We start from the raw sequence: 22,661 nt of genomic DNA on the forward strand, positions 1-22,661 counted from the left end.
TTTTTTTGTTATTTTTGGATATAAAACATATTTGTCAAACTTTAATGAACGTAGAACAAGTATTGCATTGCTTTATTTTTTTTGAAACGACTCAGAATAATTTTGAAGAGTAAAACATTGTTTTAGTTCAATATTTTTACTTCTATTTAAGTCATGTCATAAGGCATTTTTATCGCAATTTTCGCATTTTAAGGGCATTGTTTGCACTTTTAAGGGCATTTTTTGCAGTTCATAAGGGCATTTTTTGCACTTTTTAAGGGCATTAATTGAGATTTTTTAGGTCATCAAAATCCGGGCTCTAATGATTACATTTAATATACGAATAAGACAGATCAAATATTATTTAAGCATTTTTTTTCTCTTCTTTTTGGCAATTTTCGACCCCTTCTTTTTAGTCACCAAAAATGAACAAATCCCAAACCCCCCTTACCTACAGAAGTCGCAACACTTGGTAACTATCCCGCTTAAATTTACATTAAAAGTTTTTTTTTTAAAAGATTCCTACTATTAGTTTACATTACACTCTCCCCTCTATCTTGTTCAAATTTTCAATCGTTCAAAAAATACTTTTTATTCATCCACTCAAATAAATATTTTTTTAAACTCGTAACCTTTGATGTTAATACAGTTTTTTTTTTCAAATATTAATTCTTTAATAAAATGCAATTAATTAAATTAAATTAATGGGCGAAAATGTTTTAATTATTTAATAAAAAGTAACTAAAATAAAAATTTTCTTTGGTGACCTAAGGTCAGTAGGAATTGACTTAAAAAAAAATTATTTTTTAATATTACCTCTTTAATTAAAACTATGGATTTATATTTTTATTAATATATCGCTATACTGTATTTATTTATTAATTTTTTTAGTTTTTTGACCTAAGGTTTTATTTACCCATTGCGTCCAACAATAGCAGTCAGTCAAATTACTCTGTGTGAACGAGGATTTTAGAGAAAAGAGACGGAATAATTTACCGTGAAAAAAAATTCTGCTCCCCTAAATGTGATCATCTTTTCAGGAGCATGGCAGACTTAACTTGAAATATCGTCTGCGCAAAATACATTGTAAGAAATTAAGAGAATATGCAGATTATCTCTAGAACTACAGGACCGATTTTAATGACATTTGATGTGTACATTACATTGATATAATACAAGACAAACAACCATCCAACAATTGTAATACACACGCATGATCGTGCGTAACACTTGTTGGAGTAGGAAGGTATGAAATTACCTCAGGACAATTCATGCCAATTGCCACAGGAAATTATAAACTGTCTTATTTCAAGTATGAAATCACGCTGCAAGACTTTTATATCTGTAAGAGGAGACCCTACCCCCCTATTAACCCCCCTTTTTTTTGTTTATTCTGCAGCCGCTGTTTCTTACCTTCGGACTCCAACGAGTGTTACGCACGATCATGCGTGTGTATTACAATTGTTGAATGATTATTTGTCTTGTATTATATCAATGTAATGTACACATCAAATTTCATTAAAATCGGTCCTGTAGTTCTAGAGATAATCTGCATATTCTCTTAATTTCTTACACCAGTGTAGTTCTAATCAGACTTTTAAGGTTTTTATTGTGTCTGACGATAGACACACCCATTTCAGTTATTCCTCATTGAAAAATATTGACTCTTGGGTTACTTCCCCTTTTGGTTTTTCGCATCTGTACTGGACAGGGCGACAGAACGTGGCATATTAGTCCAGGCTGGGCGTTAGATAAAAAATAAATAAATAAAAGCCTTTTTTACAACTTTTATGATCATTCAGCACGGCTTCTCGCCCACTGAACTAGATTTCTGGGAATCATTTTATATCTTGAATAATTCTAACACTTTAGTTAATAATCTTTGTAGTACCCCATTCCTTCCAAATGTTTTAATTCTACTTCTTGCAACACCTACATGAGGTTCTCACCTTACCACCACAACCTGTATCTTAACTTCACTACTCTTGTTTGATCATTTTCTTCGAGCATCCTCTATTGTAGTGTTTCCCAAAGTGTGGTACGCGTACCCCCAGGGGTACGCGTTCTTATGCAAAATAAATCTTGTAACAAACGAAAATTTCAAAAAATTTTATTTGAAAACAAAGCTAGCCATGAAAATTTACAATTACATATTTTTCTATTGGCTATTTTTAACTTTATAGTATAAAGTGCATTCATTTTTTTATGAGTGGTACACAGTGTTACGAAAAAATTTAGAAAGGGTACACAAAAGTCATAAGTTTGGGAAACACTGCTCTATTGGTTAAGTCTTTTTTTTTTCTCCTGGTTATAAGTTGTTTCCCTTTTTCTTTCTGTGTTTGAACACTGATGAAGGTTTTCAATACGGAACCCAAACTATAGTATGCCAGTATATGTCGTAATATATGCAGAGTTGGCAGGGTTTAGGACAGAATGGATTGATCCACCGTTTAAACCTGTTCAAAACTGTCCGAAACCCTTTTATTCAAATTATGTCACAATTTAGACAAAAAAATATTGTGAAAAATAAAACGTTAATTTTTGAACAAGAAAGAGACAAGTTTTTGTTTTATTAAAAAAGTTTATTATTATTTTTAATATTGCATTTATTAATGCAAAAACATAATTTATCAGTATTAAAAGCATATTTATTCATATTTAAAGGTATTCACTTTTGTTGTTTAATGAATTGTGGAGCTTCAAAACTTATAAATCTTTTTCCTATTGTATTATATTATTTTCCTTTAATAAGTTAAAGCAGATTGTATAAAAATTATCAAATATTTATTAATATATGTAATTATTACATGTACAATGGTTACACATATTTTTACCTTTAACCAATGTTGAAGGTTTTGGACAGTTTTAGTCAGTTTAGGATGTCCAAAACCCCAACCCTGAATATATGTTTCACGTTGTTTAGCTGTACGTATTAACTATGTCCTTTTTATGTAGGAACGAAGTCTTCCACCATCCCTGTACAAGAGACGCCTCTTGAAGAATCGCCGGAGACGACCCTCTGGATGGCCTCTGTGTTCACGCGGCTGCTTGATCATCCATGTCCATGACCCTGACCCANGTAATATGCCAAACAAAATGATGCTTGGAAATGTTGAAAATTTTGTTTAGTATCCTAATATTTTACTTCAAATAGTACTATGTTTTGATATAGTCATGTTGGGAAAATGCAAAAATCTCTTCTTAAATATCTTTTAACAACTTTTTTTCTAATTTTATTGCCCAAAAATGAATTAATTTTAAATCATAAGCAGTTAAGCTCAAATTAAAATACAGTTTTATCAAATATATGGATTTTTGACAGAGGGGTTTTTGACATGACGGTAAAAACCATGGTATAAACCGGTAAAAACCGTCTTGTGTCAAAAACTTGCCAACCCTGGTTAAAAGTCATTATAACTTTCTTTTATTTTCTAATTTGCGATGGCAGCAGATTGATGGTGGTCATTCCCTGGTTCCGGGTAATATGAAGGGGGAAAAAATTTTACCAAAAAAAAGAGCCCACTTTTTAAAAATTGGTACTCTGAAGATATAGTTCGTTCACCAGGTGTTGGCTCTTAGCTCCAACTCGTCGGACGAAGCGCTCGTTTCAGCACGGGAGTAAGAGAAGAAACGTCTCTTGAAATTGAGACAACCCTTAATAACCACTGCGCCAAACGCAAACAGTGACTTCTTTTTCAGTCACTTCTCTTCATTATCCGCTATTATATTTTTCGTTATTCTAGCTAATTGAATATATTGCAGTAAAATGTCTCGAAAAGGACACACTATTCACTCAAAAGAGAAAAATATTAAATTTATGAAATATTGAATGTTAAAAATTGCACATAAAGATTGCGAAATAAATATTTTTGTCATACGATCGCCAAATAGCAACCTTGTTCAGGATCGTTCTCATCCTTCCGTCGAATACCACGTGGCGGAGACAATTGCCAACTTCTGGTGAACGAACTGTAAATTATTTGTTATATAGGGGTATAAAACCTAAGCGGATTTTTCTGCTTTTTTTTTTTCAATACTTCTTATAACCTGCTTTCTATCTCTTTAAATTTCATATTTCTCTTTTTTTCTGATCACTTTTGTAGATGCAAAGCCAAATTTCTCCGTGTTAGAGTAGTTTTGTAACTTACAAAAGTGTTTGAATTTAAATAATGTCTGTGCTTATGTTAAACTCATATCAAAAACTCAAAATTATAAGTTAAATTTTAGCAGTAGTACTTTATCTACGTCATGGAACTGCAACAATGGGCTATTGGCGAGCGGGAAACATCCCAGGGGATGACCAGCACAATTTTGATACTTTGCGTAAGGGATAGCTCTCCGCTTTGATAACTGAAAGGACCGACACCGCACACCCTCGGTCCCTTCGCAGACTATTCTCCCAGCCGGTCATGGGTCGCAGCCAGTGATTCTTGACTTCGTTGATCTACCTTGTCTTTTAAGTCAACTCACTGTAGAACCCTTTATGTTAGGGAGAAAAAGAAACTTATCGAACAACAACGTGGTTTTACTATGGATTTCTGATTCGAAAGTGTCCATTTTAAATTCGTAGAAAGCAATATAGGAAAGAAAAAAAGTAGCTATTTTATCAACTAAATCTCTCAGATTTACCATGGTACTGCCCATGGCAAACAAGTATCCTTTGACTAAGGTACTGCCAATTGTAACTTCCTGCCCTCCCCCCCCCCCAATCCTTGCGTCGCGGGGTTGTTATTCACGCCACTTAAGCTATGACATCAGACACTAAAACCTCATTTTTCTGAATAATCATATCTTCTTTTTTTTCTTCTGGGGATTCCTATCCCTCAAAATCTGGGGGTAGCCACAATCTGAAAAATAATAGTATGGACATGAAAACTGGTCATAAGTTTCTAACTCTTTAATGCTCATTTTACTTTTTGCATATTTTGCCCTATCTCGTAAACTTTTTAAGCGAATCAAAAACATTTTGTTGTCATCAAAAACTGCATATGCTTCGACAGAGATATAAAATAGGTTGAATTTTCTCTGTGAAATCAATTTTTTTTTAAAAAAAAGTCCTCTATATAAAATGATTTTATCAATTTCGTTCGCTTTTTTTTTTTTTTTTGCATTTATAATTGTATAATGACATAAAAATTTGAATACATTACCCTGCAATTAAATTTTTTTGATAATTGTTAAATTAGCTAATGAAAATTATAAATGTTTATTAAAATAAATCAATTTTTATATAGAATTAAACGAATTTCATACTTGTGTTGTTTTTCAATTCTCTTAAGATTTTCGAGAATTCCGCAAAAAGTAAATTTCAAGAGATCCTTATCCTGGCCAAACTATTTGAACCACACACGCACATGTATACGCACATATTAACAGTAAAATCCAGATTATTTGCGGGATTGGATGGCCCTCGAATAATCCACAAATCCTCGAATAATCCTCAGTAATCCGCAAAACGCTTAAGAACCTTTAAAAAATTTTAATATAAATTTTTATTTTTGCATACCTTCAGTTAGCAGTTTTTTTTTCACATTTTCTTTTTTTACAATTATTTCTGCAAAATTTTTCAACTCTTCTTTTTTTCTTCGTTGTGAAACAACTCTTGTTCATTTGAGATTGTAGCAAAATTTCGCTCAAAGTGTCGCATTATCTTCTATATGTGTTAGAGTTGTATCATGACTTTTTTTTTTCTTCTTTTCCTAGTCTGATCCTCTTTTTCATCTTCACTTTCTTCAGCGCCTAATACTGTCTATCTAAAATTTGCCTAATTACTGCGAATTTAGTTAATACGACATTTACCAAAACAAGATCATTTTTTCTTTAACACTAAACATATACCAACACTTAATATAGGAAGGGGTTTATCATTTGAGATGTTTACTAATTTGAGAGGTGAATTTTTTGTCAGACCATTCTTTAAAAAAAAAAATTTTCTTTTGGTGAAAATAGTGTACCAAGAGGTTGTCTAATCTTCTCCCATTGAATGATTTCGGTTTGTCTGTTCATGCAGCACATTGCTGAAAGTCATTATTGTTATTCTTCCTTTATTGAACTTCATGTGCTTCCCGTTCATTTTCAAATTCCAACGTCCATGTTGGCAAACATTACCAAAACAGTCAAGATTCAACTTCGTTGTAAACTTGTTCGTATGAAAATCCTTGTGATTCCAGAAACTGTTCGAACTCCATTTTTAAAATCTTCCACCTGTATGCTGTTCCCAATACTCTTAAAGTAGTTCCATCTCTATGAATTTATTTTACAATTCTGAATGCTACTTTGTTTAATCATTACGAAAACAGAAGAGAAAAACAGCAAAATGAGGAGGTTACTATAATAGTTTATGTGTAAGATTCCTTCAATAGCTAGATAATCCTAGAGACTTTGACTAATTCAAATAAATGGGCATCTTGTTAATGTATATCAAGTTTATTTAACAGCTTGCGTTGAATTCTTCCATGGATGGCAATGATGGTTTCCCATAGCAGGATTTGGCACAGATTTATCTATCCACGAAAATATTAAAAGCCACCCATTTCCGATGGCTCCCGCAATTTAACCAGGGACTCTGAAAGAGATTATGTTAGGCAAGACTATCTTTATCTTAATCAAACGGGAAAATTTAGAGATTTTGATTTGTTCAAAAACATGACGCCTTTCAGACGAAATTCTTGGGACTTTAATTGGCATCTTGAATTCTTATGACTGTTTGTGAAATAACGATTTCTACGTCTTAAAATTAATTAGAAAAATATATATTAAACTTACAATTTAATATATATAGCAAAAACATTGCAACCTTTTTTTTTTTTAATTTTAAGTATAGTCACTCAAAACTTGTTTTCTTTTTATTTATCTTGACACATGAATTTGAAAAATTTTTATTGTCCGGGCTAGCTTCTTTTTTTCTGAATTTTTTTTTTAGTTTAAAGTAACTGTTTCTTATGTGAAATTCCATCGACCATTTTCGGAAAAACCCCAAAAAATGGCGCCAAACAACAACTAAATTTTGTGCCAACAATGGAATATGTACTAAATACGGCTATTCTTTTAACCCTTTATTTAACAAAACATTAAAAAATTATCAAAAATGAGCGATTTTTTTTAATGTCTTTTTTTTCACAAAATTTTTTATTTGGGATCACATTATAAAATTTTAATTAAACATTTAATACTAGTTGAAAGTGTTTATGGATTAATTAAATAATATGAAAGACTCACTTGATCGAGATCTGAAAATTGAGGAATCATGAAATGGCGTCCTCGAACGAAATATCAACTAAATAGATCCGTACATGATGTTCAAATAATCATGTGTTGTCATATAACAGGCAAGTTCCGATCGGATATTTTGTACAGTATATGGAAATAATATTAGTGGGACTTGCCGCCAATCCACTAATATTACTTCCGTATGGGAAGTTTTTTATTTGTTGAAATATATTGAATTTAAAGTAATTTTATATTCAGTTATTTTTAAAAATATACTGTACCTCAATATTTTTAATCATACGTTCAAAAACTTTAATTTCAACAATTTTTAAAATTAATATTTTGTTTTTATTCCTATAATATATTGCACCGATCACAGGAGTCTGTTTCGATTGGAGATAAATGCAACAGTCCTTAAGACTCCAAAGTTTTTTTTTGAGCAGAATCTTTTAGAAAATATGGTTATTACAGCCGAATACAACACAAAATATACATACACAGAGTTGATTTTACGTTTTCACTTTTAATCGAACATAACATTTACAAACATTTGTTTTTACTTCACATAACTCAACTCAAAGAAACGTTTCCACTCAAATATTTTGTGAATTTAGTAATTTAATTAATTTGGTGCACAGCGTTTTTAAAAAGTGCTTAAAGGTACTTATTTTCGATGTTCGTTTTTAAAAACCCTTAAGGTGCTTTTTTTAATGGGGTGTTTTTAAAGAGTGCTTTATTTTCCCTTTTTGAAAATGAAATTTTTTTCATTAACTTGTCGATTTATGCAAAAGCGTGCTTTTCTCATAGTTCTATGCAACGTTTTCACAATTCGTTCAACCACGATCTATTTCGGCGTACCGTCGGTCCATAGCGTATGAAAGCGCCAATCATTTTACATGATTGATGAAATACTTGTGAGTCCCCATGTGCGTCTACTGATCAGGGTTCGATGAGATTATTGCACTCTCATGTGCAACTCTGTTGCATTTTGCAAGATGATATTCTCAATTCCACCCTTTGATATCGAACCGAAAAATCTCTCGTTCTTCTTATGGTGGCTAATGTAATCAAGAAAAGAGTTCTTTGTCAAACACTAGTTATTTTATCATGATCATGTAAAGTCTTTGAGAATTATTTTGCATTTGGTTAATGTATATAGTGCTTAAAAATGTTTTTGAGTGCTTAAAAGGTGCTTATTGAAAGATGTGGCTACGCACCCTGATTTAGAGATGCAGAAATTTCTTCTATTATAGTTTTAATGTGCACTCGACAACATTCGGCAGCTGCAATATATCCTGCTTCGGTACTTGATGTTGCAACTATAGATTGTTTTCTAGAGCAGCAATTAATTGGGACTCCACAGAAAAATATTACATAACCCGTGGGACTTGTACGAATTTCAGGATCTCCTGCTTAGTCAGAATCAAGATTAGCAACTAGTTCTTTATCATTACCATCTTTAGAATAAACGATTCCATCTTTTACACTTCCTCTTAGGTGTCTTAAAATTCTTTTAGCTTTTGTGATTTTTTTTTAATGAATTCTCAGCTTGTCTGCTATTGTTATTTACTGCAAAAGTTATATCTGGTCTTATTCTTGGTGAAAGATAAGAGAAGACTTGCAACTGTTTTTCTGTAAAGGAAATCCATTTTTTCAAGATCTTCTGATTTATTACTTAGCGTTATCATCGGAGTATGGGTTAATTTTGCATGCATTCGGCATTTTTCGATTATTATATCTACATAAGGTTCTTGATGAATTTTTTTTTTCTCAGCTCCATTATTTCTAAGATTTATTCCCCCAAAAAATCTGTTTTTTGATATGATGTCATCTCGGACTCTTTTTTGTAAGTTTTCAATGAAACTAACATGTTCTGTTCAAATTGAATTTAATTTCTTCGATTTTTAAATTGCCTATGTGTTCATGTTCGCTAAATCTTACATCTCTTGAAATTATTATTATTCTGTTTTCTATTTCCCATAATCTATAACCATTTGCTGCATAACCAACAAATATGAGTTCGGTACTTCGACTTTCAAGTTTCTTTAACTTACCAAGGTTATTTGTAAATACAGTCGGACCTCTATTTAACGAAGTCGCTAAATCCCGATTATAAGTTTGTTATATGGAAAATTCGTTAAATAGAAAATCACCTTTTGAAATACTTAAACAACGCAAAACGGGTTTTAAATTCATAATCACTGGACATAATTGAAATATAATTCATCGTATAATTCATCTTAATAGCAATGTATTCACCTTTATCTTGTAAACTAGTTTCTACTATTTATTTTACAAATCTTTACAATAAACGAAACCTGCATGGAAAGCAAGAATAGAGCATAAAACATTATCCAGTACATGCTACATATATTTTCAACTAAAAAAAAAAGCTAAATTTATGTATAAAATTATAGCTGCATTTATTATAAAAGTAATTTTAAAAAATCATTACCTCGTGTGTTCTTAAGTATAGTTGCTATTGATAAAAATCGTTAATTTTGTCTGAGTTTTTTGTTTGAAATGCAAACAAAAAGGGATTATACTGCTTTTTTTAAAAGATAAGTGGCTTCGAAAATCAATTCAAGGTCATTTCCCCCCATAAAATGCCTTTGAAATGTTCTGAAATATTTTGGGAAAGTGGATCTCAATGAAAAAGTTCGTTAAATAGGAAATTCACTTCGCCATTTGGAAGTTATTTTAAAAAGAAATTTCCAAAATGTTCTTGGTTCCTCGAAAAAAATAGCAAAATAGAGAAGTTCTCAAAATGGAAGTTCGTTAAATAGAAGTCCGTTTGTACTTTATTACCAGATATTTTCAGTTTTGATAAATCAGACTTTTTTTTATATCACATTTCAGCTGGAGTTTTATTCACTGCATTGGAGGGATTTAATAAATATGCTGGAGTTAATAGAGCTTCGTGCAACATTTCTTCTTTGAGACAATAATGTTATTAATAATATTGCCAAAAAATATCCATCTTGTCTTATCTAGGATCCAAGCATTTTCTTGAGGAGAATATGAAGTGATCGAATCTAGAACCATTCCCCTTTATTTTTGCTCCAGTTTTTAAAATCATTTGAAATATCTTCACCTCCATTATCACAGCGAATTTTTGAAACACTCAACAACCATTTTGCTTTCTATTCCTTAACATAGTTCTTCAAATTAACTGTTAAATCAAATTGGATAAACCATCTCAAAATGTGTGAAATCGTCTAAAAATGTTACGAAATATTTTTTTGAGATNATAAACAAGTTTGAAATGTTCTGAAATATTTTGAGAAATAGGAAAAGTGAATCTCAAAGAAAAGTTCGTTAAATAGAAAATTCACTTCGCTATTTGGAAGTTATTTTGAAAGGAAATTTCCAAAATGTTCTTGGTTCCTCGAAAAAAATAGCAAGATAGAGAAATTCGCTAAATAGAAGTCCGTTTGTACTTTATTATTAGCAGATATTTTCAGTTTTGATAAATCAGGCTTTCTTTATATCACATTTCAGCTGGAGTTTTATTCACTGCATTTGAGGGATTTAATAAATATGCTGGAGTAGTAATAAAGCTTTTCGTTTCTTCTTTGAGACAATAATGCTAATCCATCTTGTCTTATCCAAGCGTTCAGCATTTACTTGAGGAGAATATGGAGTGGTCGAATCTAAAACTATTCCCCTTTATTTTTGCTCCAGTTTTTAAAATCATTTGAAATATATTCACACCTCCATTATCACAGCGAATTTTTGAAACACTCAACAACCATTTTGCTTTCAATTGTCAGGGGTCTGTCCAGGCCGAATTTACTACCGTTTAGCGGTACCTTCACAAATTCAACTTTAGGAAAAACGGTAGTTTCACAAATTCAATTTTAGGAAAAAAATACTCTTTCTTAAAATTTTATTTTTTTATCCCTTAAGAAACGATAAGTCCATATTTTTGTGTTGATTTTTTAACATAATTTTTAATTTTTCACAAATGATATCTAAATTTTCACAAAATAGGTACCTCTCAGAAAACCCTAGACAGACCCCTGAATTCCTTAACATAGTTCTTCAAATCAACTGTTAAATCAAATTGGATAAACCTTCTCAAAATGTGTGAAATCGTCTAAAAATGTTACAAAATATTTTTTTGAGATATTCAGCCTCATAACAAAAAAATATTTATAAAACTATACGCATATTTACAAATTCGTAACAGTCTACACTGCTTGCAATACGAAACGAATTTGCGCTAACTTTCTTGGTTGATAGGATTTTGCACTCAAATATAAACACTTTATTTCAGTGCTCATAATTAATTAGAAGTCTTATGAACGTGAATGTTATGTGTTTATTATTATAGAGATATATATATACGTGAATGTTATGTGTTTATTCCTATTCACCCAATAATTATTCGCTTTCTCACTACAGATACTGAACAGAAGTCAAAGAACAATTCTCGAGTAGATTCTCCCTGCCAAACACAACAAGAAGAAATCAGGCAGTTGAATGCCATTGCAGATTTAAGCCAAGATGCACTCGAAGCACAAGTTTCCATTTTGCCAGGTAATTTTATTTCCTCTTTTATTAACTTATGAAACAAATAGAAAAAAAATAACTATCAGTTTTAATACAATGATAGTTCTAAATGGTGATTTCAAGTAAGCACAAGCTCGTATTTGATTGACAATCGTCAAATACGAGTTTGACGAACTCGTATTTGTCAATCAATTACAGGATTTTCAATTCAATTATATATATATCCAGCCAACCCCGTTTTTGGTTTACAATTACTAATGTTCAACTCCGTAGCCTTGTAATTTTGAGACAATCCAGAAGACAAGAAGACTCCTGAGTACCCCCAGAGGTATTGATTTGTTATGGGAACATGGAGGACTTTGTGACACGACAGATTTAACGTGCGTCCGTCACCATTTACTACACGGGGAGTCTTTGGACGGCGGGGATTGAGCCCACGAACTCTTGGACATGGGCCCAGTGCCCTACCAAGCAGCCTATCCCAGCCCTAAAGCTACATTAAAAAAAAGAAGTTAAGACTTTGGGGGCGAAGTTTTTGATGATTAGTTTTACACATTTAGTGACATTCATTGGAATGTGGAAAAGACAATGCGTCATACAATCAAGATCAATTATACAGTTTCTTAGCCAATCGAGAGTAGTTGCTTATTAATCAATGGTCCCGCCTCGCTACTTATTTTTTCTCTTTGTTAAGCACATGGTTCACCAGCGTATTTTTTTTTCTCAATTACTATGTGTACATCACGTATACAAAAACCTCCGGAAAAAAGTACCATTAAATCAGAACTAGTTTTGACAGCTTACCTATTTTCCACAAGGATTCCTAAATTTTTGTGCATCTAGCTGAAAGGAAAAAAAAATGCTTAAAGGTGCTTATTTTTATTGGATGTTTTTTAAAAAGTGCTTAATTTTCCCTTTTCCAAAATGAGATTTTTCTTCATCTTGATTTTTGCCTCGAATTATGCAAAAAGCATGATTTTCACACTGTTCTATTCAATGTTTTCACAATTCATACAACTGCAATCTATTTCGACTTTCCACCACGTATTAAAGCACCCATCATTTTACATGCTTGATGAAATACTTGCTGGTCAGCTTGTACGATTTGGTGGGAAGGATATCTTGCAGTCTCGTGTGCAAATCTGCTGTATTTTGCAAGAGTTTCTCAATTTTAGACTTCATTTTCCGCCCTCTGAATTCGAAACGAGACATCTTTCGAGTTTTTGTTCACCGGGGACCAATTAAACGTTATAAATTTTTTTCCTTAGTAGCAAAAGAAAATTTTATTTCTCTTATTAATTTTATCGTTGGTGAAGCGCTCTCATCTTCATTATTATCAAACTAATGGCTTTCTCGCTCTGTTTTATTTATAAATCAGTACCTTAATCCTTAAACTTGACTTGGGGATCATTCACAAATTACATATTTTCATGTAGGTCCCCATGTCATGTAGGTTTCATGTCATGTAGGTCAAGAATCACAAAGCTTCATCGCCAAAACATTTCCATCTCCGTTTTATTTATTTAAATAAAAAAATATACGAGACATTTGAGATTTTTAATTATAGGGATTTTTACAAGAGGGACTATCCACCAATTTCATAAATTTTTTGTAAACGTTTATTGTACTTTATTACTTTTTTTTATTTTATAAATAGTTTTTATTGTATTATAGCTTTTAAAATTTTCAGTTCTCTTAAGTTGTTTCATGGAAAAACTCAACAATATTTAGAGACAAAATTTTTAAAAAAAGTATGAAGTGAAGGGGCTTTCACTATTTTAAAAGCAGCAAAAAATCTTATGTTATTCATATTTGTTATTCCAAAAAACTTTAATTCATCGCTTAATGATTTCATTAAAAAACAATTAAAATAAAAAATTCAACTATCTTAGATTTGTTAAATATTATAAGCTTAGGGACCCTATAATAATTTAGTGCTAAAATTTTTTGCTTCAATAATCATTGCATTTACATTTCAAAATTGTTTAAATTTTTTTAAATCATTTCATTAAAAAATGGTTGTATACTTATATACATTTGTAATATGAATTGTGGCAAACTACTTTTATCATTAATAAAATAAGTAATTTTCACCCATTTGTACTTGGTCTGTGACTCATATAACAATCATTTAAAAACGATTGTGTTTTAACCCTCAATGCACGACTGGCAGGTGGACATAATTTCAGACAACAGATAATCTATACAAAATGTTAAAAAAGACTGTAATTTTGTGACTTGTGTCATCCTCAATGATGATTGACGATCGCAAACTCTTTAAATAGTAGACTAATATGTTCATAAAAATATTTAATTTTTTTAAATGAATATTTTTTCAGCATTAAATCCAAAAGTAAATTAAATCTTGATAATTTTAAAGATTATGGTTAGTTTAATTACACTAAACAAATTAAAAATAGAGGAGGAGCTGAAAATTTAAAATTTCTTCTTAACGCATACCTTTGAACATTCATTTAAAAAAAATAAGTCCTAATAATTTAAAAAGTGAGTGAAGTAAGTTTTAAGAGAACTTCTTTAATTATAAAATACTCATAAAACAAGTAAAAGTGCTAAATTTAAAAAGTAACGAAGTACAAGTAAAAGTATGTACTCTTTTACTTGTTGCAAGTGATGAAAGTAAATGTATTTCTATGCATAATATGTATATACACACACATATATGTATATATATATGAAGGGAATAAGTTCACGATAAAAGAAACTCACTTTTTCTATAGTAAATAAGCACTTTTATTCTTCTTTAGATTCAGAGATAAATTCCAAGAGAATATTCCGGATACAATTCTATATTTTACATTGTTTGAGAAAAATGAGATTTTAATTCGACTTTATTGCCTTATAACCTCACTAAACATTCCCCTTAAAAAGTTTTATGTATTTATCCTTTTTTAAATTTAAGTGTAAATTGAAGTGAGTTTATTGTTTAAGACTTTTCTTTTCATAATTAGGATGTCGAGATAAATATGACAGAAGTATTGTGTATATATCTTTGAAGAAAATGCAGCTTCAAAATGTAAATGCTACCCACTTAGCTGAAACATTGCTCTACTTCCAAAGCATTCCAAAGTAAGTATGAATACATATTTAAAATAATAATGTATACTGTTCCTTAAAATCCTGTTTAATGCTTTCTTATACCCTGACTTATAGTTTAACACTAAATATACCCTAACCGGTCAGATGACCGTTGAAGTACTTTTGCATCAAAAATGTGCTCATCATCTTGTCGTTTTTGCACATGTGACTTCAGGACTTTTTCTAACAATTATATACAGTTAATATTCTTTTTTTTTCGTATTTTGTTTGTTGCGAATAATACTTGTCGTATACCTATTTCTACCACAACCGGTCATTTGACCAGGAGAACAGTTTATTGCTTTATAAGGTTATTGGATCAGAAATGACGATGTCATGCCTGTTCAACGTATAGCATTCGATGAGTTTCACATTTCTGCAAAGACTGTTGCGTAGTTAGTTCAATCAGAATAACTATGAATTCAAATTTCAAGAAAGAACCTAAAATTTTAGATGGGCAATTTTTGTGTCAGAAAAAGTGACAAAAACTAAATGTTTTGGTTGGTAGCTTACATTTTATTTTAATAGCTTTATTTCATTTCTAACTGTTAGTTTCGACCCAGAATTATGTCAAAACAATCAAAACAGCACAAGTTCTTAGAAGAAATAGTATTATTAATTATAAGAATAACTCTTGTAATTCTTATGTATTCTTTATAAGAAAAATTATAAGAATTATAGAAATAATAATAATTAGAAAAAATATGTCTGTGGAACATATACAATGGAAATACCCTGTATATGTAAAAAATGCAGTGAGCAATAAAAGNACTTAAAATTTTAGATGGGCATTTTTGTGTCAGAAAAAGTGACAAAAACTAAATGTTTTGGTTAATAGCTTATATTTTATTTTAATAGCTTTATTTCATTTCTAACTAACTGCTAGTTTTTACCCAGAATTATGTCAAAACAATCAAGACAGCACAAGTTCTTAGAAGAAATATTATTAATTATAAGAATAACTCTTGTAATTCTTATATATTCTTTATAAGAAAAATTATAAGAATTATAGAAATAATAATATGTCTGTGGAACATATACAATGGAAATACCCTGTATATGTAAAAAATGCAGTGAGCAATAAAAGTTCTTATTCTTTGTGTTTGTTATACATAAAAATTGACACATGTACAATTTTGTTTAGTTATAATAAAGTTTTTTTAATTTATTTGCTTCCTAACATCCATATTTCATACATTCAATCAAGAAACATATAGTCCGGTCATTTGACCGGCTATCGTAGAAATAGGTATACATTAAGTGTTGGTATGTTTAGTGTTAACAAATGACATAAATTATTATTTTTTATATTTCAGACGAGAAACTATGTGTCTTGGTTTTCTTGTCCTTGTCGATGGTCGTGATGCACCATGGGATGAATTGTATAAAGCATTCGCCCTTGTAGAAGTAATATTGTATTTTTCATTTGCTTATACTCATTTATCATATTTTTGGTTCTAAAACAAGCATATATTCATGTACACTAGGATTTATATATTGCTACATTTATATTTTTAATAACTGAATAAATTGAATATATAATATTATTTTTAAATGTTATGAAAACATTCTTGAACAAAAAATTAAAGTAATTGACTAAAATAAATGTTAGATATTTTTAAAAACAAATTATTTCAGATTTATTTCTATGAATGAAAAATAACTTTCTTTCTTATTTATCAAGTTTAATTATTTATATTAATTTACTTTCTTATTTAAGACTCGATTTATTATTTAGCAGATTATTATTAGTAGTACATAGTACCTAGTATTTTTTTTATTTAAATTCTCAAGTGAATACCAAAGTCAGTATAACTTAAAATTCAAAAGGAATTTTTTTTTTCGGGAAGTCTTACAATTTAGGATGATTTTATAAACTAAGAAGAAATGAAAAGATTTTTTTTATCTATCTATATATTTTTTTTTTAGATAATTTAAAAATATTTTTTTAAATACTTTCGAAAAATATTTTTAATAATTATCTTCTCTTGTCATTATTTTTTATTATTTTCCACATTTTCTCAATATATATATATATTAAACCTGGGAAAATCCACTACAGTTTAAAAGGTTATAGAAAAGTGAGCTCATGTAGACTTAGAGTAAACCATAAAGTTTCAAATGCAGAAATTTTTCTTTTCAAATTATTATAAGTACATAAAATTATGTGATTGGGAAGTAATTGTGCAACAATTTGTTTGTATTTTTGAAAACATATTTTCAGCATTTAAATCTCCATAGCATATTCACTTTTCTTTAAATTTTACAATATCAATGAAGAAGCAACATCTTAAGCAACAATTTGATATATTTAGGTGTAGCAAAATTGACACAGTATCATGTCAGTAGAGTTAATTGGGTTAATTATTTTTGAGTTGAGTTAATTATATTTTTTTCTTACAGGAATCATTGCCAGGGACAATAAGTCTAGTGCTAGGGCTTCCTACCTCCAATCCGTGCCAATCATCATTGTCTTCCATTTTTCACCTTAAAGTAAGTTCTTGCTCCTTCCCAGATAGCAAAATAAGGTTTATTTTTACTCAGCAAAAACCTTTTTAATGCAAGCCTAAAAAGTTTTTTTATGCGGTTTACGTGTAAACCTTCTAACCTTAAAATGATATCTGTGACAATCTGCTCTATTCTATGAACATTACCAATGCAATTTGATCCCATAGCTAGTGTGACGCCAGCTAAAACCAAAGTGACCATTTTAATTAAGTGACAATACTGTTTAAAAAAGCTTTAAAGAGAAATTTTTAATCCTTTTAGGATGAAAGGTTTGAAACTGCAATATTTTTGTTTTGTTGAAAAAAAGTTTTTAGTACAAACATTTTCGTGACAATATAAAGAAAATTCTGACACAGGGTTGTCGTAAGGTTAAATGCTTTCTGGGCTTAAGATCGATTGGAACAATGTTGCTGAAATCTTAATTAAGTTGCTCCTTTTTTTTGGTTTCAGTTTAACTGTAGTTTTGTATTGTCTGGTGACTTATTAGGATGCATGAAATTGTGCAAAGTATTATGTTTGTGCTTCATTGTGGTATTTTTTCACTAACAATGTTATGTTAAAATATTTCTGGGATATTGTATTGATTTATAGTGAGAAATTCGTTTAGCTTATAACTTAACATTGATTTGATTTTAAGACATTTGGAAGGAAAGATTCCTAAGATTTTTTAAATTTTACCTACTGTGAAGAATTAACTATAAATTTTAACTTCTGTGCGTATAAATAAACAAATTTATAAACTCTGTGTTTATAGCTATAAGTAAGCACGATGTAATATAATCTTTTAAGCAAACACATAATAATGCACAAGGGAAAATAGCTCCCAGTGTCCGGCCTATCTTCTTGACCCCAGGCTGACTCTTACTGTCACCTACACGTATGTAAACACATTTCTTTTTATTTTATTTTCTTTTTTTGTATTTTCTTCAGTTATTAGGAGATAGCCACTCTAATAGGTGGGGAAAAAATAATGTCTCATCCACATTGAAAAATTCAAGAATTTGGTTGTAAGTGGTATTTGGTGGTCCCAGAGCCTTATAAAGACATCGTGTGTGTGCTTTTTAAAAAAGAGCTTAAAGGTGCTCAATTTGGATTTCCGTTCTTTAAAAGCCCTTAAAGTACTTTTTTCATTGTGTGTTTTTAAAAAGTGCTTAATTTTCCCTTTTCGGAAATGAGATTTTTTTTTTTACCATGTCGATTTTCATCATGTGTCATCAAAAATGTGTTTTTCACATTGTTTGATTCAACGTTTTCAACCACAATCTATTTCGGCATGCCGTCGGTTCATAGAGTATTAATCATTTGACATGTTTGATAAAATACTTGCGAGTCTGCATGTGGGTCTACTGAGTTGAGTTCGGTGAGTTTCTAGCACTCTCATGTGCAACTCTGCTACATTTTGCAAGATATTCTCAGTTTCAGGCTTCATTTTCCACCCTCTGAAATGGAACCGAAAAATCTGACAATCTTTTTATGGCGGCTAATATAATCAGGAAAAGAGTTCTTTGTCAGAAACTAATTATTTTATCTTGTTCATGTAAAGTCTTTGAAAATTATTTTGCATTATATTAATGTATTTAGTGCTTAAAATATTTTTTGAGTGCTTATTTTTTGGTGAAAGATTTGGCTGCGCACCCTGAAAGAGTTAACATAGGTAACTTTTACACAATACTGATAAATATGCACCAAATCTTGTAAATTAAGTTTAATTAATTAGATTATTTAACAGAGTACTCTTGTTGTAACCTATAGCTTCCATTGCATATTGGAAAAAAGATATCAAGTTCAAATATGCTAATTAAAATATGCATTTTTTTTAATGAATATTCGGGGGTTTTTTACCCTTGAAATAGGACAATCTTGGAAATATGGTCCAAACAATTTGTCAGGAGAGCAGTCCAAAGTTTGGACCCCTTAATATTAATTTTTGTGTTTTTCGCCATGTGTCGAGAACTTTGTAACAGAATCTAAAAAATGTGCACATAATTATAAAATTTGTTTGCCCAAAAATAATTCCATGCAAAATAATTTGTTATTTTTTGTTATTTATTTAATAAGAGTCTATTAAATTTTGAATTGTAAGGTATGCAAGTACTTATTTTATTTTTAAAAGTGTAATTTTATTAGTCAAAATATAAAATTTAAACAAATTTCATCAAGTAATTCTTGAGAAATTGAATTAACAACTTCTTTATAGTTTGATTTCTCAGAAACTATTCAGCCTATTTTGTATTATGGCACATGAAATTGTATTCCTTAAAAATATGTGAAAAATTTGTATAGCTCACTATTCAAAATTTTTCTTAAATAAAGTAATTCAATTATTATTAAAAATTATTTTTTGATGGAATTATCTTTGGATAAATGAATTTTATTATTCTGTGCAAAGATTTTCCGATTCGCTCAAAAAGTTCTCGAGATATAGCGAAATGAACCAGTAGTAAAATTAACATTTAGGGGACCGACCAAGCTTTAGACTGCTCGCATAACAAAAATTATTCGGAGCATATTTTCCACATTGTGGTTATTCCCCATATTTTGAGGTTAAGAAGTACAAAAATGCTTTGAGGAAAGATTATGGTTATTCAACAAAATTACATTTTTATGTCTGATCTCATAACTTTTTTAAATAGTGCCCACACTAATTAATTAGCATATTTGTCACCCTCTCAAAGCATTAAAATTGTGTCCTAGTACATAAAAATCTGATCATTAGGATGAAAATTCTAATTTCTTTTTTTAGTGCACTGTACATTAATGTATTTGTACCATAAACTTTTCTTTCTAAAATTAGTAGAAATGCTGTGTGTAGTTACTACTTATACTAAACTATAAATTTTTAAAAGGTGACCCCTAAACTGTGCTGTAGAGTGACAAACTGCTAAAAAATAGTTGATTTAAAGTAGGGTTTTTTTTTAAAAAAAATTATAAAGGAAGGTATCCTTTTTATTTAACTACTTTTCATAAGATACTGCAAATTATAAAAAATATTTTGGTTTCAGTTTGAATCCATCTCGAATGAAAATCAACTACTGACTTATATTTCAAGAGATCAACTATTAGTTGAATATGGAGGTTTATACCATTATGATCATGAAGAATGGATACAATTTCATAAGGTAAACCGCTTTTTTTTTCTTTTTGAAAAATTAAATAATTTTATTCTAAGGTTTTTAATTCAATCATTGAAGCTTATCTTAAACTGGATTAAATCTATTTTTACTGGAAATTTCATATTTTTACTGGACATACTGGATTAAAATCTAATATTTGAAAGGGAAAAAAATCTTCCAATATTAACAATAATTTGTAAAATATATATATATATGTACTTTTTTTTTTTTTGCTCCCGGAGGGCTTTAAAATGCCATACAGTACCACAGTTTTGGGGAGAGTTTGGGGGACAAAGCTCCCTCCGAAATGAAACATTACTTGATTAATGAACTATTGTCCGGTAAGTAGGATGTGGAGATAAAAAAAAATTTCATGATTAATTTTCTGTATTTTAAAATTTTTTAATTAATTAATATATATATATATATATATCGTAAAGAGATAATCGATAACATCCGTCAAACATACATTAAAACTACGCCACAGATGCCATAAGTCAAGTTTTATAGGAAATGAGTTTAGTTTCTAAGATAAGATATTTGTAGGAACTTTATTTTAAAAAATAATGTATAACTAGTATAAATAGTTAGAATATAGACTTTTACGATTTATGTCATTGACAAATATGGCATCAAATTAACCGATACACAACACACGGTCTTCTAATTTTATGACAGAGCAAAGTTAACAATTAATTCTGCTTTTGATTCCATCAAAACTTTATGTGTATACATATGTTAAAAAATTAGTATTTAAATTTTTCATCTAAATTAGTTCAGTTTTCAACTAATTCAACTAAGGATTGCAGGTGACAAAAATAGTTCATACTCAACATTTGAATCCATTTGAACTCATAAAATCAATTATAATCATTATTCCTGAGGTGCTCAGGTATAAATAGTTCAAGAAACTGTGATTGTGTGCCTCAGATAAATCGCTGGAGAAACACTACAATTATACACCACTTTATTGCTGAATAAACAGAACTAATTTAGAAGAAAAATTTTTATATTTTTTATTGAATGTTTATTCACAAAATTTTGATGAAATCAGAACCGAAGCTTGTAACCAAAGCTGAAGCATTTGCCTTGTTCCAAAACAGTTTTGATGCATGCACCCCCATGGCAGAATTGCAGTGACACGGTGACATTGTCGCAGAACGTTACAAAGTTCTTGCAAAAAGATTTTTCTTTTGAAAAGTTAAGAAAAATGTTCTTTTCTATTGAAATTTACATGTAATATTTGAATCATGCATTTAGATAATCACTTTTTGGCATGCTTAATTTAAGCCAATAGTATCAAGAATCGATGTAATGTTTCGATTCTATCTTTGGCAGTTATTGATATTGTTTTTCAAGTGAATTTTAAATATTCCGATATATTTCAAACTACAGTAAAACCTGTCTATAACGATACTGTAGGGACCTAAATAAAATATTGTTATAGGCAGGTTTGAAATTTAAAAGTATACGTTTAAAACTAATGATAAATTAAACTTCTTTTATAGGCTCCAAATTAAAATTCTACTTAGAATTATGAAACAGCACACAAAAAAAATTTACTTAAAATTTTATGAATCGAAACAGAAATTATTTAGAAAAATAATCAGTTAGTTTTGTTTGCTTATTTTTGGAAGCCGTTGCCATTTCCATGCACATAGATTTCAGTCCATCTAATGAATTCAAATGAACATTAGTTACATTTGGTAATGTTGCAACAAAATCTTGCAAAGTGATAATTAGCAATATGGCATTCTCGGGTGAAATTTGAGTCCTGTTTTGAGAACAGTCAGCTGCTTCTTCCTCATCACTTTGATCACCCGGGATAACTTCTGCTAAAATCTCTTCATCACTTGCACCACTGAAAACCAACACATCATTATCTAAATTTAAAAATTCATCTGCGTTAAATAGAAATGATGTATTAGATGATCTTTGGAAATCACTGACAATCGAATTTAAGCCTGCCACACATTTTTCTTCTTCATCAGTGATTTCAGTAAGCTCAGTTTCTGCGTTTCCGTTGCTTTTATCCTCAAAGAAAGAAGCTTTCTTCCAACAATTTTGGATGGTGGATTGTGTCAATGAATTCCACCCTCCGGAAATCCAATCACATGCATTTTTTACATCAACTGCATAAGGATTTGGGAGTTTATTATCCAGATTATAAACAACGTTCTGAACTAATCTTTTTCGATAGTATCCTTTGAAACATTTTATTATTCCCAAATCTAATGGCTG

General features: G+C 30.0%; 2 protein-coding genes across 2 annotated transcripts in view; both read left to right on the forward strand.

The window, feature by feature from the left end:
• The window catches only part of LOC122269745 (uncharacterized), a 68,598-nt gene extending 54,533 nt beyond the window's left edge, over positions 1-14,065 (forward strand). Inside the window, exons 4-6 of the mRNA XM_043044276.2 lie at positions 2,935-3,058; positions 11,596-11,730; positions 14,043-14,065. Coding sequence (XP_042900210.2) covers positions 2,935-3,058; positions 11,596-11,730; positions 14,043-14,065 — 282 coding nt within the window. The remainder of the gene's footprint in view (positions 1-2,934; positions 3,059-11,595; positions 11,731-14,042) is intronic.
• LOC107452876 (puratrophin-1) overlaps positions 11,599-22,661 on the forward strand; it is a gene marked incomplete in the record, with an annotated part of 51,985 nt that continues 40,922 nt past the window's right edge. The window contains 5 exon segments of the mRNA XM_043044267.2: positions 11,599-11,730; positions 14,673-14,790; positions 16,116-16,206; positions 17,203-17,292; positions 20,310-20,426. Coding sequence (XP_042900201.2) covers positions 14,723-14,790; positions 16,116-16,206; positions 17,203-17,292; positions 20,310-20,426 — 366 coding nt within the window.

Source organism: Parasteatoda tepidariorum, chromosome 6 (genome assembly GCF_043381705.1).
Source record: "Parasteatoda tepidariorum isolate YZ-2023 chromosome 6, CAS_Ptep_4.0, whole genome shotgun sequence".
NCBI lineage: Eukaryota > Metazoa > Arthropoda > Arachnida > Araneae > Theridiidae > Parasteatoda > Parasteatoda tepidariorum.